Below are 18272 nucleotides of genomic sequence, written 5' to 3'. Positions count from 1 at the left end.
CGCTCACAGAATCCATCCCCGAAATGTCAAAGCTGAAACCAGACCCTCAGGCCAGCTCAGGCAGCATGAGAGCGGCTTGAGGCCCAGAAGGAATGTAACAAGGCGCTATTGCAGTCTGCAGTGAGGGCGTTGGAGGAAGAACCGGATAAGAATATTCTTGGGGCTGGACACCCGGAGCCCTTTCCCACATGTGGCGCACTGTCCTGGCCTCCGCCCTGTGCAAAGAAACTGCGTCATTAGCATGAATGTGCTGCGTATTAGCATGAACGTGCTGTCCCCAGGACAGAGCATCCAAGTGAAAAACAGCGCAGCTGCTCAGTGTTTCACTGTGGAGGGAGCACCCATCTGCACTTTAAAGAGGGATTAGAGAACCCCCTGCAGGAGGGTTTAGTGAGTGACTGCAAGGGGGTGTCTTGAGGGATCCATGGGGTCCCCTTTACCTCTCCTGAGGGCTGCCATCAGTGCGCCTCCTCACGGCTTCTGTATGGTACGCGTTCTCTGCAGCAGGCACATTCACCCTCTGCGCTACTATGATGAGTCAAAACGGACACTAGACACATTTGCAATCTCTCACCAGCAGGAACATTAACCACCAGAGTTATCTTGACATTTCTATTTTTGCCTGAAAACTGCTGGACACACAAGGAAGTTCATGTGCTTTTATACCCATAACTTATTTTTAAACACAGCAACCCCCTCACCAAAGTCTGCACCAGGTGTCACTGCACCGGTCGCACCGTGCCCTCCTCTTTCTTACCTCATGTGGGGAGTGCATGGGGGCACACAGGTGATTAACGTGTCGGTGTGAAGAGAGCAGTGTGTGACTCGTCTAGTTCTCTCAGGAGTTTCCAAGATCACACATGGTGTCAGCAGGTGCAGACCTATGTAAGTAAGGGCTGAGGCGTGCTTACTGGTGCCAGAGCCCCCCCAGTCCATAGTCAGTGCCTACTGGTGCCAGAGCCCCCCCAGTCCATAGTCAGTGCCTACTGGTGCCAGAGCCCCCCCCAGTCCATAGTCAGTGCCTACTGTGCCAGAGCACCTCTCTACGCCATAGTCAGTGCCTACTGGTGCCAGAGACACCCCCAGTCCATAGTCAGTGCCTACTGGTGCCAGAGACACCCCCCAGTCCATAGTCAGTGCCTACTGTGCCAGAGCATCTCTCTACAGCATAGTCAGTGCCTACTGTGCCAGAGCCCCCCCCCAGTCCATAGTCAGTGCCTACTGTGACAGAGCACCTCTCTACGCCATAGTCAGTGCTTACTGGTGCTAGAGTACCTCTCTACACTATAGTCAGTACTCACTGGTGCCAGAGACCCCCCCCCAGTCCATAGTCAGTGCCTACTGGTGCCAGAGACCCCCCCAGTCCATAGTCAGTGCCTACTGATGCCAGAGCACCTCTCTACTGAATAGTCAGTGCCTTCTGGTGCCAGAGCACCTCTCTACAGAATAGTCAGTGCTTACTGGTGCCAGAGCCCCCCCCAGTCCATAGTCAGTGCCTACTGGTGCCAGAGACACCCCCAGTCCATAGTCAGTGCCTACTGGTGCCAGAGCACCTCTCTACACCATAGTCAGTGCCTACTGGTGGCAGAGACACCCCCAGTCCATAGTCAGTGCCTACTGGTGGCAGAGCACCTCTCTACACCATAGTCAGTGCCTACTGGTGCCAGAGCTCATCCCCCAGTCCATAGTCTACAACCACAGACCCTCTCACTGCACCTTACAACTCCGAGCAGCGGGTTCACCGACCCCTTCAGAGCTACAACCACAGACCCTCTCACTGCACCTTACAACTCAGAGCAGTGAAGAGCTACAACCACAGACCACCTCACTGCACCTTACAACTCAGAGCAGTGAAGAGCTACAACCACAGACCACCTCACTGCACCTTACAACTCCGAGCAGCGGGTTCACCGACCCCTTCAGAGCTACAACCACAGACCCTCTCACTGCACCTTACAACTTCGAGCAGCGGGTTCACCGACCCCTTCAGAGCGACAACCACAGACCCTCTCACTGCACCTTACAACTCCGAGCAGCGGGTTCACTGACCCCTTCAGAGCTACAACCACAGACCCTCTCACTGCACCTTACAACTTCGAGCAGCGGGTTCACCGACCCCTTCAGAGCGACAACCACAGACCCTCTCACGGCACCTTACAACTCCGTGCAGTGGGTTTACCGACCGACCCCTTCAGAGCTACAGCCACAGACCACCTCACTGCACCTTACAACTCCGAGCAGAGGGTTCACTGACCCCTTCAGAGCTACAACCACAGACCCTCTCACTGCACCTTACAACTCAGAGCAGCGAGTTCATAGACCTCTTCAGAGCTACAACCACAGACCCTCTCACTGCACCTTACAACTCCGTGCAGCGGGTTCACCGACCGACCCCTTCAGAGCTACAACCACAGACCCTCTCACTGCACCTTACAACTCCGAGCAGCGGGTTCACCGACCCCTTCAGAGCTACAACCACAGACCCTCTCACTGCACCTTACAACTCAGAGCAGTGAAGAGCTACAACCACAGAGCACCTCACTTCACCTTACAACTCCGAGCAGCGGGTTCACCTACCCCTTCAGTGCTACAACCACAGACCCTCTCACTGCACCTTCCAACTCCGAGCAGCGGGTTCACCGACTCACCCCTTCAGAGCTACAACCACAGACCACATCACTGCACCTTACAACTTCAAGCAGCGAGTTCACCGACCGACCCCTTCAGAGCTACAACCACAGACCACCTCACAACTTCGAGCAGCGAGTTCATAGACCTCTTCAGAGCTACAGCCACAGACCAACTCACTGCACCTTACAACTCAGAGCAACAGATTCACTGACCCCTTAACAGCTACAACCACGGACTACCTCAATGCACCTTACAACTCGAATAAGCAGGTTTGCAGACTCCTTCAGAGGTACTACCACAGACCACCTCACTGCACCTTACAACTGGAGCACCAGGTTCACTGACCCCTTCAGAGCTACAACCACAGACCACCTCATTCTGGGTTCTAAAAATCAGGTTTTGCCTTTATAAACCCACCCCTTCTCTTTACAATGACTTGCAGGCACTTTTTGCCAGGTTTCTGAAAGCAACTTGGACTGGAGTGCACTGGGATCCTGCTAACCAGGTTGCCAGTGCCAGTTTTCTTTCCCTAAAACATGGTAAAAGTAATTAGATACACCTTTAGCTACCACTATAAGTCCCTAATAAAAGGTACTTAGGTACCGAGGGCATGGGGTACGATGGGTAAGCCCCTGAGAGCAGCAGCACTGATTGTGCCACCCTCTAGGGCGATGCATCCAGATGCACCCAGCATTGCCATAGCGGGCTGAGTGCAAACTTAAAATACAAACCCAACATGGCACACTGCCTGTGTGCCCTCTCCACCGTACACATTCTATTGGTAGGTCACCCCCCTGGCAGGCCTTCCTTTCCTAAGGCAGGGTGCACCATACTATTTGTGAGGGCATAGCTGCATGAGGAATATGTCCCCACTGTGTCCTTGCCAAACCTGGGACATAGTGAGTGAACAGAGCAGCCATTTTAATGCATCTGCCGGACACTGGTCAAACATGAGTTTCCCAGCTATATGATGGCCACTCTGAACCCTGGGTTGTTTGGTATCAAACAACTCAGATACATTTAAACTGGTACCAGTACTGAATTTATTATAAAATGTACCCAGGGGTAGCCTTAGAGGTGCCCACTGCAAAAGCTAACTAACCTGGCATGGTTGCTGACTGGTTCCACCCAGCATGCCACCTCCGGACAGCCAATAAACAAACCTTGGGGGAGAGCCCGGTCTCTCTGGTTTGTAAGACAAAGCCCTTCCTGGGTGGAGGAGCTAACACGCCCTCCCTCTGGAATGTGCACTGCCCTGGTGATGAGCTTCAAAGGGCTACCGCCCCTGAAACTTTACCCCCAAGCCTGTTGCTAGCAGCAGCTGGCATCCCCCTTTACAAACTCCACTTTTGGTGTGTGCAAAGGTGGGAAACCTAACAAAGGGTAGGAGGAGTGGCCTCACCTGGCATGCACCTCCCCTAAGGTGTTACCTGCGAGGTAGACCCTTAAATTCAGTTTCCTCCATCTTGGAATGGAGGAAAATAGCCAGTGAGGTTTAGGGAAGTGACCCTTCCCACAGGAAGTGGTCACTATACTGGGTGTAGCCACCCAAAGGTAAGTGTCCCATTGGACCCTATGAGGTTCCCCCTAAAACGTCCACTAAATTCAGTATTTAGTGGGCTCCGCTAGACCAAGAAATTAGATTCGGAAGGACAAAGACCAGCACCAAAAAAGATCCAAAGCAAGAGAACTGTGGACCTGCTGCACAAAGAGAAGGCGCCAAACCCTGTCGGCTGCAACCAGGGCGCAAATATTGCTGGTGCGGAGGAGCTGGACACTGGACCGACCCCAAGAAACCCAGGGGACCTCCAGGCTTCACAAATTGTCCCTGATGTCCCTTCAGAGTAGAGGAACCACTCAACAACCAAGCAAGAAGAAAGTGAGGGTCACTTCACTGACCAGCCAATATCTCCTGAACCGTAATTTGCAGCCGGACCTGAGGATACACCAACGACCCCCAGGACAAATCCCGCAAGTGTGCCCAGTTTGGTGGCAATGCATCCTCCAGTGGCCGAGTCGTGCCAATACCCCAGGTACTGGTCAGTGGCTGTCTGAAACCAAGCAAAACAGCTCCCCTGGAGCTGCAACTGGACCAAGAGGATGCTCCAGTTGAGGAACTTCAGGAACACCCTGGACCTCCCGCCAGAGTGCCCCTGTTGTCCTGCAATCAACAGTGACCTTGACCTGCATCTGGACCTCTTTGTGCACAGCCCTTGGATCAACAACTCACCCTGCACCCAGCAAGCAGGACTCAGCTGTGCCCGAGGGTCCCTCAACCCTTGTGACCTCACCACTACAAGGGGACCCCAAAGCACCACCTTTAAAGCTGCCCCTGCAGACCTTTTCCAAGTGGTCCCTCGCAGTGGCCCTGCACCAGCTCCAAGAGTCTTTCCAACACGGCTTCTGCCGGAACCGGGAGCCACCCGAACGTCTCCTGCTGGCACAGCGTGACCACCAGCGACTGCGATCAACCTGCCAAAGATGAACTTGATAAAGCAAATGTACGATTTATATACATTTTTGTAGATGTTCCTCCATTGGTTCCCATAGTCCGTAATTACACACAGAAAGACTACATTTATTCAAAGTTGAAAAATGTGTAACTCAAAAAGTACTTAACCAATTTTGATAATCTTGGTCTTAAAATTATGTAAAAATCTGAAGTATTTTTTATAAATTGGTCTTGAGTTATTCCTTTGAGTGTGTGTTTCTATTTATTGATACCTGCGTACAACAAATGCTTTGCACTTCTCCAAGATTAGCCTGAACTTCTCAACCAGCTACCTCAAGAATCAGAGCATTAGGTGATCTAGTGGTTGCCCGGACCCCCTGCAGAGCGTGGCTAGTTTGTACACTACAGAGGGCCAGCCTCCTGGGGGCACTGACCAGGTCTGAGAGGCTGAAGATCACACGTCCCTGCAGGAGGAGCGATGAGTAACACCCCCCCCCCCCTTTTAACAAAAAACTGCCTCCGACATAATCGCCCTCTTTACCGTCCGTCCATCTGGACCTCCTCTGGTCCTCACATCTGTGACCACTGACCAGGGTCATAAATAAACAAGAAAAAAAAAACTCTCTTTCTCGCCCCGTCTTTAGCTTTAGAAGTTACTTGGTAGAGACCCCGACATTAAATCCCCGTCTCCGTCGCTCGCGGGGTCCTCGGGGGTGGGGGTGTTGTTAACAACGCTGCTTAGCGGCCTTGAAAGGACCCCCATAATGTGTTGAGTGAACCCCCTCCAGATGGCCGGTGTTGGGAAACTTCCAGAGAAGGAGACATAATTTACTATCAGTGAACACCCCCCCCCCACACTGCCCCCCATCCCAAAGCACCATCTGCCAGCCTGCTGGAGGGTGGAGACCGGGGCCCAGAGACGGGGTGAAGGAGCGACAGAGGCTGGCACAGAACACACGGAGACGCTGGGGCTGGGGCTGCGGGGTCGCACCTGTACAGGGGGCGCGCAGCCGAGAGCTCCCAGACCAGGGGTGCACCCAGCGTGCAGAGGCGCCTGTGTGCGTCACCCAGGGGGGTCTGAAGTGTGTGCCACCCAGATGGGTCTGTGTGTGTGCCACCCAGAGGAATCTCAGGTGCGTACCATCCAGAGGGATCTCAGGTGCGTACCATCCAGAGGGATGTGAGGTGCGTGCCACCCAGGGGTGCTACCCAGAGGGATCTGAGGTGCATGCCAACCAGAAGGGTGTAAGGTGCATGCCACTAAGGGGTGCCACCCAGAGTGATCTGAGGTGCATGCTACCCAGGGGTGCCATCCAGAGGGGTGTAAGGTGCATGCCACCCAGGGGTGCCATCCAGAGGGATCTGAGGTGCTTGCCACCCAGGGATGTCACTCAGAGGGGTGGGAAGTGTGTGCTGCTCAGGTGGTCCCAGGTGAGGGTGGTCTCAGGTCTGTGCTGGTCAGGGACCGAGCCACCGGTGGGTACCCCACAGGTGCGAGAGTATCCCGGTGCTGGTTTGGCAGGGAGCTTGCCTGGTCTGTGAGGGGTGTATCGGGGGGGAGGCACAGTGTGTGGACAATCGGATGTAGCACCTGCCCTCCGTGGACATCTAATGTCCAGAGCTGATGACGTCACTTCTTCCACAGCACCACATCCGCAGAAGGCTATTAGAACCCTGCACTAATCCACTGCTGGGAGTGTGTGCTGGCACTCAGCCTCTGCTCCAAGAAGGACCGAAAGTGACCAGCGACATCTCAAGGTACCACTGTGGAACAGTGACCAGCGACACCTCAACGTACCACTGTGCAACAGTGACCAGCGACACCTCAACGTACCACTGTGCAACAGTGACCAGCGACACCTCAACGTACCACTGTGCAACAGTGACCAGCGACACCTCAACGTACCACTGTGCAACAGTGACCAGCAACACCTCAACGTACCACCAGCAACACCTCAAGGTACCACTGTGGAACAGTGACCAGCCACACCTCAACATACCAATGAGGAACAGTGACCAATGAGGAACAGTGACCAATGACATCTCACAGTACCACTGTGGAACAGTGACCAGCGACACCTCAACGTACCACTGTGGAACAGTGACCATTGACATCTCACGGTACCACTGTGGAACAGTGACCAGCGACATCTTAAGGTACCACTGTGGAACAGTGACCAGCGACATCTTAAGGTACCACTGTGGAACAGTGACCAGCGACATCTCAGCATACCACTGCGTGGAACAGTGACCAGCGACATCTCAGCATACCATGGTGGAACAGTGACCAGCAACACCTCAACGTACCACTGTGTGGAACAGTGACCAGCGACATCTCAATGTACCACTGTGGAACAGTGACCAGCAACACCTCAACGTACATCTGTGAAAGAGTGACCAGCAACACCTCAACGTACCAATGAGGAACAGTGACCAATGACATCTCACGGTACCCCTGTGGAACAGTGACCAGCGACACCTCAAGGTACCACTGTGGAACAGTGTTCAGCGACATCTCAAGGTACCACTGTGGAACAGTGACCAGCAACACCTCAACGTACCACTGTGGAACAGTGACCAGCAACATCTCAGCATCCCACTGCATGGATCAGTGACCAGCAACACCTCAACGTACCACAACAGTGACCAGCAACATCTCATCGTACCACTGTAGAACAGTGACCAGCGACATCTCACCGTAGCGCCGTGTGGAACAGTGGCCAGCGACACCTCAAAGTACCACTGTGGAACAGTGATCAGTGACATCTCAAGGTACCACTGTGGAACAGTTACCAGCGACATCTCAGCATACCACTGCGTGGAACAGTGACCAGCGACATCTCAATGTACAACTATGGAACAGTGACCAGCGACATCTCAATGTACAACTATGGAACAGTGACCAGCGACATCTCAACGTACCTTTGCGTGGAAGAGTGACCAGCAACACCTCAACGTACCACTGTGGAACAGTGACCAGCGACATCTCAATGTACCACTGTGGAACAGTGACCAGCGACACTTCAAAGTACCACTGTGAAAGAGTGACCAGCAACACCTCAACGTACCACTGTGGAACAGTGACCAGCAACACTTCAACGTACCACTGTGTGGAAGAGTGACCAGCAACACCTCAACGTACCACTGTGTGGAAGAGTGACCAGCAACACCTCAACGTACCACTGTGTGGAAGAGTGACAAGCAACACCTCAAGGTACCACTGTGTGGAACAGTGACCAGTGACACCTCAAGGTACCACTGTGTGGAACAGTGACCAGTGACACCTCAAGGTACCACTGTAAAACAGTGACCAGCAACATCTCAGCGTACCACTGTGGAACAGTGACCAGCGACATCTCAATGTACCACTGTGTGGAACAGTGACCAGCGATGTCTGAACATACCACTATGTGGAACAGTGACTACCGACACCTCAACATACCACTGTGTGGAGCAGTGACCACCGACATCAACGTACCACTGTGGAACAGTGACCAGCAACACCTCCACCTACCACTGTAGAACAGTGACCAGCGACATCTCAACGTACCACTGTGGAACAGTGACCAGCAACAGCTGAATGTACCACTGTGGAGCAGTGACCAGCAACATCTCCACATCCCACTGGGTGGAAAAGTGAACAGCAACATCTCAACATATTACTGTGTGGAACAGTGACCAGCGACATCTCAATGTACCACTGTGGAATAGTGACCAGCGACACCTCAACGTACCACTGTGGAATAGTGACCAGCGACACCTCAACATACCACTGTGGAACAGTGACCAGTGACATCTCAGTGCACCACTGTGTGGAAAAGTGACCAGCAACACCTCAATGTATCACTGTGTGGAAGAGTGAAATCTCAACATACTGCTATGTGGAACAGTGACCAATGACACCCAACATACCACTGTGTGGGACAGTGACAAGCAACATTTCAACATAGCACTCTGTGGAACAGTGATCAGCGACATCTGAGCACACCACTGTGTGGAGCAGTGACTGGCAACATCTCAACGTACCACGGTGACCAGTGACCGCTTCCCTCTCAGTGTACATAGGAACCAGCGTCCTCTTCCCTCTCAGTGTACACAGTAACCAGTGACCGCTTCCCTCTCAGTGTACACAGTAACCAGTGACCGCTTCCATCTCAGTGTACACAGTATACAGCGACTGCTTCCCTCTCAGTGTGCATAGTAACCAGCGACCGCTTCCCTCTCAGTGCGCATAGTAACCAGCGACCGCTTCCCTCTCAGTGCGCATAGTAACCAGCGACCGCTTCCCTCTCAGTGCGCATAGTAACCAGCGACTGCTTCCCTCTCAGTGTGCATAGTAACCATCAACCGCTTCCATCTCAGTGTACATAGTAACCAGCGACCGCATCCATCTCAGCGTACACAGTAACCAGCGACCACGTCCATCTCAGCGTACACAGTAAGTAGCAACCGCTTCTCTCTGTGTACATAGTAACCAGCAACCGCTTCCCTCTCAGTGTACATAGGAACCAGCGACCACTTCCCTCTCAGTGTACATAGGAACCAGCGACCGCTTCCATCTCAGTGTACATAGTAACCAGCGGCCGCTTCCCTTTCACTGCGCATAGTAACCAGCGAACGCTTCCCTCTCAGTGAGCATAGTAACCAGCGAACGCTTCCCTCTCAGTGAGCATAGTAACCAGCGAACGCTTCCCTCTCAGTGAGCATAGTAACCAGCAAGCTCTTCCCTCTCAGTGAACATAGTAACCAGCGACCGCTTCCCTCTCAGTGAACATAGGAACCAGCGACCGCTTCCATCTCAGTGTACACTCCATGACTGCACAGACCAGGCTTTTGTATTTATTTCATTAGCTTGATGTCATGCCAATACTCCAATACAAACTATTCTTGTCTCAACATAGGCATAAATGTTTTTAAATATGGCAAAGTTAATAAAACCACCAATCAAAACGCACATTCTTTTCATACAGACTTATACCTCCAAAACTTGACATCTGTAAGACACTGTCCCTTGGCTCTTGTGCAACATATAACCATCCCAATGCTAAAAAAACAAGGAACCAAGGCAGGGATGAGCCTGAAATCCTTGTTAGAAAGACTAGAAGATGTAAGATCTAAAAAAGTAATTACAAAACTAACCAACTCCCAATACAAGACCAGAGGCTGCATGCGCGGACACACGCCATGTCCTAGTATTACCCCAGGGTATGCACTACAGGTGGAAATTGTGCAGATATACTGAGGTTTTTTTTATAGACAGTTTGATGATAACCTTACAATTCTTGTAAACGCAAGGGCAATCCTTTTTACGGTCTAGCATGCATGCGCGGTGTCAAACCGAGACATGCTGTATCTATATCGTGGGCTTCAGCCCGCCCACAGTCTAGCAATTTGCTGGCACCATCGTCATTCCATTTTGCATTCTCCCCATTCGTCGTGCCTCTTCCAGGGTTTAGCCCTCCCTGAGCGCACCGCCCAACTGCTGGCACACATGCGCAGTGGACATTTTCATCTATTGTTGTGGGACTACTTTTTTTGTTTTCAAATGGGTGACGGACCCTCCACACAATAAGAGCGCTGCTTATGTTGCTGCTCCTTTCAATCACATATTTACACAGGGGCTAATCTTTGCCGCATGCTGATTTTCAGCTTGGGATCGAAGGCATGTGCTTCGGTTTTCAGCTTGTGTGAGCCACAATGTGCACTGTTGGTTTCAGTGCTTTACATATTTACCACTTACTTTAAATTAAATGGGTTTTTTTGGGCCTAGTATACGTAGTTCTATAATTGTTTTGAATATATTGCTTTTGCTTTCTCATTTTGTGATGCTTTTTTGTTTTTCTTTTTCCCCGTCTTTCTTATATGTTCATTTTGTTTGCAGATAATTTCTGATGTAGAAAACTAAGGGCTGAATGCTGAGGCACCCTAATCCTGAAGCCATCTCGGGCCTCTAGAATCCATTTACAGCCGCTCCCTGCCCCTCCAGCTCACTCTTGCAGCTTCTGCTTTCTCCCATTGTGACGCTTTTCCGTTTTTCTTTCCTCCATCTTTCCCATCTGTGTCTTTTGCTCGCAGTAATTGAATGATGCAGGAAAAAAAAAATTCCATTGGTGGCAGAGTTTCTGTGATTAACTCAAGTGGGGCAATGGCAAGATACATTTAGGACATGTTTAACATTTCATTGAGAGCAGCTGTTACCTGAGAGGGTCCAGCATTTTTATATTTTTTTACATATTGCATATGTTTGTGAAACATAAATAAAACAAGCATTGGCAAAGCTAATAGGTGTCGGCAATTAAAGAGCTATAGGCGATGGCAATGCTAACGCATTTGTGTATATCAGTAAAATCAGGCCCAGAACTGCACACAAATACATTTACATTGCTAACTCCTATAGCTCTCGCATTGACGAGATCTATTGACTTTGCCAATGCTTGCTTACAAAGACCAGTTATTACCTAAAAAATTCACGTTCTTCAGTTTTGGAAGGTGAAGGCCTGAATTAATTCATATAAGCAAAAGGGCCAACATTTTGTGCAACAAACAATTATCACATAAATTCATATTCTTCAATTATAAAACATGAAAATCTGACAGAGTCCAAAGAAGGAGGAAAAAGGAAGCTTAGCCAAGTGCACGGAAGAGTTCCAGCCACGAGAACCCCAAGCCACAGATGAGTAAAATCATCTTCACCAATATCACAAAATAGCCACAGTAACCAACCTTGGACACCCTGCTTCTGAAAGCACCGATGCTTCGAGCCTGCAGATGTCTGCAACCAGCAGCAACAGGCGAGGCCTCATTTCATCACAGTGCAGTAGGAAACAATTCGATGCCAGAGACAACACAGCAGGCTGGCACCAGGGGAAGCGCCACTGCCCACCCCGGCCCATCTGACCCCTTACCACCTGGTAAAGGAAGGGACCTCACCCAGCCTTACACTGACCCCTCATATTGCGAAGTCTTCCATACGGAATGTAGTGACCAGCGGCATGTGTACATTCACTCACCGCAGTGACCAGCGGCATGTGTACGGTTCACTGACCACAGTGACCAGCGGCACGTGTACGGTTCACTGACCACAGTGACCAGCGGCACGTGTACGGTTCACTGACCACAGTGACCAGCGGCGTCTGTACAATCACTGGCCACAGTGACCAGCGGCATCTGTACGTTCACTGACCACAGTGACCAGCGGCACATGTACGTTCACTGACCACAGTGACCAGCGGCACGTGTACGTTCACCATACTGGCATAGTGACCAGCAGCATCTGAACATTAACCATACTGGCCGTAGTGACCAGTGACATCTGAACATACTCAACAGACCACAGTGACCAGCGGCGTCTGTACAATCACTGACCACAGTGACCAGCGGCAGGGGTACGTTCACTCACCACAGTGACCAGCGGCACGTGTACGTTCACTCACCGCAGTGACCAGCGGCATCTAACATTCACCATACTGGCCATAGTGACCAGTGACATCTGAACATACACAACAGACCACAGTGACCAGCGGCATCTGTACGGTCACTGACCACAGTGACCAGCGGCATTGACCACAGTGACCAGCGGCATTGACCACAGTGACCAGCGGCATGTGTACGTTCACTGACCACAGTGACCAGTAGCATCTGAACATTAACCATACTGGCCGTAGTGACCAGTGACATCTGAACATACACAACAGACCACAGTGAGCAGCAGCATCTGTACGTTCACTGACCGCAGTGACCAGCAGCTTCTGTACGTGCAGTGACCAGCAGCATCTGTACGTTCACTGACCACAGTGACCAGCAGCATCTGAACATGCACCATAATGACCACTGCCCCATCCCAGTGCACTAGTGTGCGGAGCAGGGACCAGCAACATGCGAAGGCACGCCCTGGTGACGAGTGATAGGCACGCCCTGGTGACGAGTGATAGGCACGCCATGGTGACGAGTGAGTGACGAGTGATAGGCACGCCATGGCGACGAGTGATAGGCACGCCATGGCGACGAGTGATAGGCACGCCATGGTGACGAGTGATAGGCACGCCCTGGTGACGAGTGATAGGCACGCCCTGGTGACGAGTGATAGGCACACCCTGGTGACGAGTGATAGGCACGCCATGGTGACGAGTGATAGGCACGCCATGGTGACGAGTGATAGGCACGCCATGGTGACGAGTGAGTGACGAGTGATAGGCACGCCATGGTGACGAGTGATAGGCACACCCTGGTGACGAGTGATAGGCACGCCCTGGTGACGAGTGATAGGCACGCCCTGGTGACGAGTGAGTGACGAGTGATAGGCACGCCATGGCGACGAGTGATAGGCACGCCCTGGTGACGAGTGATAGGCACGCCCTGGTGACGAGTGATAGGCACGCCCTGGTGACGAGTGATAGGCACGCCCTGGTGACGAGTGATAGGCACGCCCTGGTGACGAGTGATAGGCACGCCATGGTGACGAGTGATAGGCACGCCATGGTGACGAGTGAGTGACGAGTGATAGGCACGCCATGGTGACGAGTGATAGGCACGCCCTGGTGACGAGTGATAGGCACGCCCTGGTGACGAGTGATAGGCACGCCCTGGTGACGAGTGATAGGCACGCCATGGTGACGAGTGAGTGACGAGTGATAGGCACGCCATGGTGACGAGTGATAGGCACGCCCTGGTGACGAGTGATAGGCACGCCATGGTGACGAGTGAGTGACGAGTGATAGGCATGCCATGGTGACGAGTGATAGGCACACCCTGGTGACGAGTGATAGCCACGCCATGGTGACGAGTGATAGGCACGCCCTGGTGACGAGTGATAGGCACACCCTGGTGACGAGTGATAGGCACACCCTGGTGACGAGTGATAGCCACGCCATGGTGACGAGTGATAGCCACGCCATGGTGACGAGTGATAGGCACACCCTGGTGACGAGTGATAGGCACACCCTGGTGACGAGTGATAGGCACACCCTGGTGACGAGTGATAGCCACGCCATGGTGACGAGTGATAGCCACGCCATGGTGACGAGTGATAGCCACGCCATGGTGACGAGTGATAGCCACGCCATGGTGACGAGTGATAGCCACGCCATGGTGACGAGTGATAGGCACACCCTGGTGACGAGTGATAGGCACACCCTGGTGACGAGTGATAGGCACGCCATGGTGACGAGTGATAGCCACTGCTCACCTCTCCATAGTCCGTGTTGAAGAGGACTGACCGGTCCGCACAGCCGGCGACGGAGCAGGGCAGCAACTGGTCCTTCTCGCGCAGCCAGACGCGGTTCCCCTACAAGAGAAAAAACCCCGTCAGTGTCCACTCCAGTATGTTGGCTGCAGTCAATAAAACCTTACAACGAACAAACAAGCCCGGCTGGTCCTTTATGCACCGCATGGCGTCTTCCCAACCATTAATGGAACCAGTCCCATAGCTCCCAGCGATGCACACAGGCTCACAATACCCGAGCGCCGAGAAGCCACCTGCGCTCAGCGCTGACCCGTACAACCCCAGTGATGAAAGAGTGCCCACAAAGACATTTAATGGTATTAAATTGTCTTTTGATAAAAGTTATTACTTTAGTTTATAAATTAAAAAAAGGTTAAAATATTTAAATAATTAAATACGTTTTTTTAAAAGTTTTTTAAAAAAAATATATATATTTATCAATATTTTAAGTATTTGAAAAAACTTAATTTATCATAGTTTCCTATGGGGTTGTATTTTAAGTTCCTGCCTCCATTGCTTTCTATGGGAGTGTGTTGCAGTGCCAGTGGTTGGCCCTTGGAAAGTTGGACTTACTTGAACTCTGTTCTGGAGTGATGTGCTGTTGCTGTAGTAACTTGAGAAGTGCAGTCTTTGAATAACAATGGGTGGCTGTATTGTGGGTGGGTGCATGCCCCTCCCTAGACCTCTCCCCAGCCCTCCCGAGCCCCTACTCACTCCCCGTAACTCCCTCCGGTTCAGTAGTCAGTGCGCCCCGTTTTCCAGCCACACCCCGCCCCTCCCACACTTACTACTGAAGAGGACACTTACAAGTGTGGGGATCTCCCCACAGAAAAGACAGGAGGGGAGGAGGTGGAGATTGCCACTCGTAGGTTTGTGAATAGCATTTTGTAGCACGCCGAGTACTATTGCAGTACCACAGTAATACCACCGAACACCACCAAGGGCAGTTTGTGGCCCGGCCGCTGAATCTGCTAAAAAGGTCATCAGCGCCTCCCCTGAAGAAGATTCTGTTCATGACGTCAAACCTCTTCCCAAGAAACCTCAAGCACCGTCTATCAAAAGACTACGGTTTGCGATGAAAACCTGGGAAAGCCTTGTTACCTCTCAACTGAAGAAACATTGGGAAGTAAACACCACGCTTGGGGACTTTCCATCAGAAACGAGGGAATATTTGCCAGCAATGAGACCTGCCTCTTAATTCCTTCAGAGGCATCCTTGACCTGTGAGGGAAGGACCATGAGAGCCTCTTCGGTCCACTCAGAGGCTCGTCCTTCATGAAGGTGAAGTAACTAAGGGCAGATGTATCAAAGGATTTTACCCACTCTGTGTCTATGGGAGAATGCGTTGGTACATATGGCGCTTACTTCTCAAAGCACTTCCAAAGTGTCTAAAGTGATGAAGCTCTCTCCAGACCTGTCCCGGTCACCTGCGAAGCCCCCCCCCCCCAGAGGTTCAACATACCCCCCTGCAGAAAGGTTATCACCCCCGCCCAACTGCTCCATCCTATATTCATGGGTCTCACGCCCTCCCTTCTCTCTTCTGTGGACCTTCATCCATCTATGTGTCATCAGCCCCTCCAGCTCTCTTCTCCCTCCTAGAACCTACTGGTGGCCCCTCCCTCTGAGGGGGGGTACGCCCCCCTTCCAGCGCCCCTTCATTTACCCTCCTCCGCACTGATGTTTCCACCCCCTACAGCTCTTCTGCACTCTCCCTCTCAGAAGGGTCTCTTGCTCAAGAGAGGGGGCTCATGGGCTGCCACATCACCCATCTTTCCTTTGTGCACCCCTAACCCACGTTGGGAATCTGGCGCTCACTCCCATCTCTACTCTCCCCAGCCCCTCCCATCCTAAGGGTTTCTGGGGGCATTTGGGGGACGGAGGCAGGTGGGAAGTGACAAGGAATCGTGGCACAAACATCAGCCTACGGACATGTGGCCCGACCGTGGACCCAGCTCTGTCCCCCATACCACATGCCAATGAGGTCTTTTTGGATGTGTTGCCCTAAGTGGAGAGGGTATGCCCAGATGTGGGTCCCGTGCTTGCTCTGATATCTGATTCAGTCTAGTATGGCTAATGAGGGGTGACACCCCGAAACCGGTCCCAGGATGCCTGTTTCCAGTCCAGGGAGAACTTGGCCCGGCAGTTCAGGTTGCACTGATCTCATAGGGTCAAGATTAATTTGCATACAGTTGGGTCTAAACTGGGATGGCGTGGCGAGCAAACACCAATGGAATTAGGCCCAGATCTGTGACTGGGGTGAATGTTTGACATTGCTCGGTATTCCGTCCATCGTCTTCTTTTTGCAAATTAAGTCACAATAATTACCTTTAAGGCAATGAAAATGCTGTGACCCGTCCTCCCACACCATGGACACCAACAAACTACAAGTTATTTTCACTCAGCAGAGGACCAAAATCAACTATGCAAATCGCCTGTACCTTGGTGTCCCCAGCGTCATCATATGTAAAACACAATTCAGCAAATCCAAAGTGCAGCAGCGAGAGTCGGCTGCCCCTCCAGCCGACGAACATATGACGCTTCGCTGGACCCCCATCGCTGGATTGTGGTAGCAAGAGTGTCCGAAGCACCTTGCATCGTCTTGGGTGACCACCCGTCCGTAAATTTCACTGACTGTCCGTAATTTCGCCCTGCTGTCCGTTGTCCGTGATGAAAGCTTTAACGGACGGCATTTGTCCGTAATTTTAGCTTTCACCTAAAGGGCAACGGAGGCAGGGCGAAATTAGGGGCAGAGGAGTTTCCCCAGCTGGACTGGGAGGCAGGGGGTCTCTTGTGCTCTGAGGGAGGGAGGGGCAGACAGATAAGAAAAGGCCTTCTTGCCAGGGGTCTCCTTCTTTAAAGACATGCAAATGTGGGCAACTGGTAAATCTGCAAATGCAAAGGGGCTTGAAAACCTGCACTGACTTTACTAAAAGGAGTCACTTGAAGTTTTCTAGTGGCAAAGTTATTTCTTTCAGAGAGGTATTGTAATGGTGTTCCAAGGTGAGCTGTGGAGTGTGTGGTTTTAATGGAGTGTTATAAAATTTTTTTAGCACTAGGTAGAAACTGTATATTATTCAAATCTGTATTTGAGAAGCGCTTTTTTTTTATTTAACGGAAATGTATTTGCGCATTTTGTAGCAGCCTTTATTATGGTGTAATTGTATTTTTCACAGTTCTTTCAGGTACCTCGGTACCTCATAGTACTAACAAACATTGGCAAATTAATATGTCTCATCTACGAAAGAGTTATTGGCTTTGCTAATGTGTTTTAGCCATTAGCCCTGTTATGCACCAGAGTAGCTGCTGTTCAGCACGGCTTAAAGCTAGTGGCATAGTGGTGTGGAGTCGAGTGGCATAGGAGCAGTGGCATAGAGCCCAGTGGTGCAAAGTACAGTGCAGTGGGGTACAGTGCAGTTGTTTAGAGTGTGTTAGCGTAGAGTGCAGTGGTTTAGAGTGCAGTGGCATGGAGTGGCGTGGGACAGAGTAGAGTGGCATAGAGTGCAGTGGAGCAGAGTGGCATACAATAGAGTGGCAGAGAGAGCAGTAGTGTAGAGTGGTGCAGTGGCATAGATTGCAGAGTAGACTCACGTTGCAGGGAGTGCAGTGGCGTAGTGTAGAGTGGTGCAGAATAGAGCAAAGTGCTGTAGAGTGGAGTGATGCAGAGTAGAGTGGCATAGAGTGCAGTGGCATAGAATGCAGTAGTACATAGTACATCGGTGTATAGTACGGTGGTGGAGAGTGCAACACTGCAGAGTAGAGTGTCAGTGCAGTGATGTAGAGTGGAGTAGAGTGGCACAGAGAGCAGTGGCGTAGAGTACAGTGGTACAGAGTAGAGGGCAGTGGCGTACAGTGCAGTTGTTTAGAGTGCATTGGCGCAGAGTGCAGTGGCATAGAGTGGCATGGGGTAGAGTTACATAGAGTGCAGTGGAGTAGAGTGGCATACAATAGAGTAGCAGAGAGTGCAGTAATG

General features: G+C 51.6%; 1 protein-coding gene across 1 annotated transcript in view; it reads right to left on the bottom strand.

The window, feature by feature from the left end:
- LOC138286710 (unconventional myosin-X-like) overlaps nucleotides 1-18272 on the bottom strand; it is a 483148-nt gene that overhangs the window by 324471 nt on the left and 140405 nt on the right. Inside the window, exon 2 of the mRNA XM_069227214.1 lies at nucleotides 14268-14366. Within this exon, the coding sequence (XP_069083315.1) occupies nucleotides 14268-14366 (99 nt within the window). The remainder of the gene's footprint in view (nucleotides 1-14267; nucleotides 14367-18272) is intronic.

Source organism: Pleurodeles waltl, chromosome 3_2 (genome assembly GCF_031143425.1).
Source record: "Pleurodeles waltl isolate 20211129_DDA chromosome 3_2, aPleWal1.hap1.20221129, whole genome shotgun sequence".
Classification (NCBI taxonomy): domain Eukaryota; kingdom Metazoa; phylum Chordata; class Amphibia; order Caudata; family Salamandridae; genus Pleurodeles; species Pleurodeles waltl.
The sequence above is the reverse complement of the archived record's forward strand: the minus strand, read 5'-3'. Positions and strand labels throughout refer to the sequence as shown.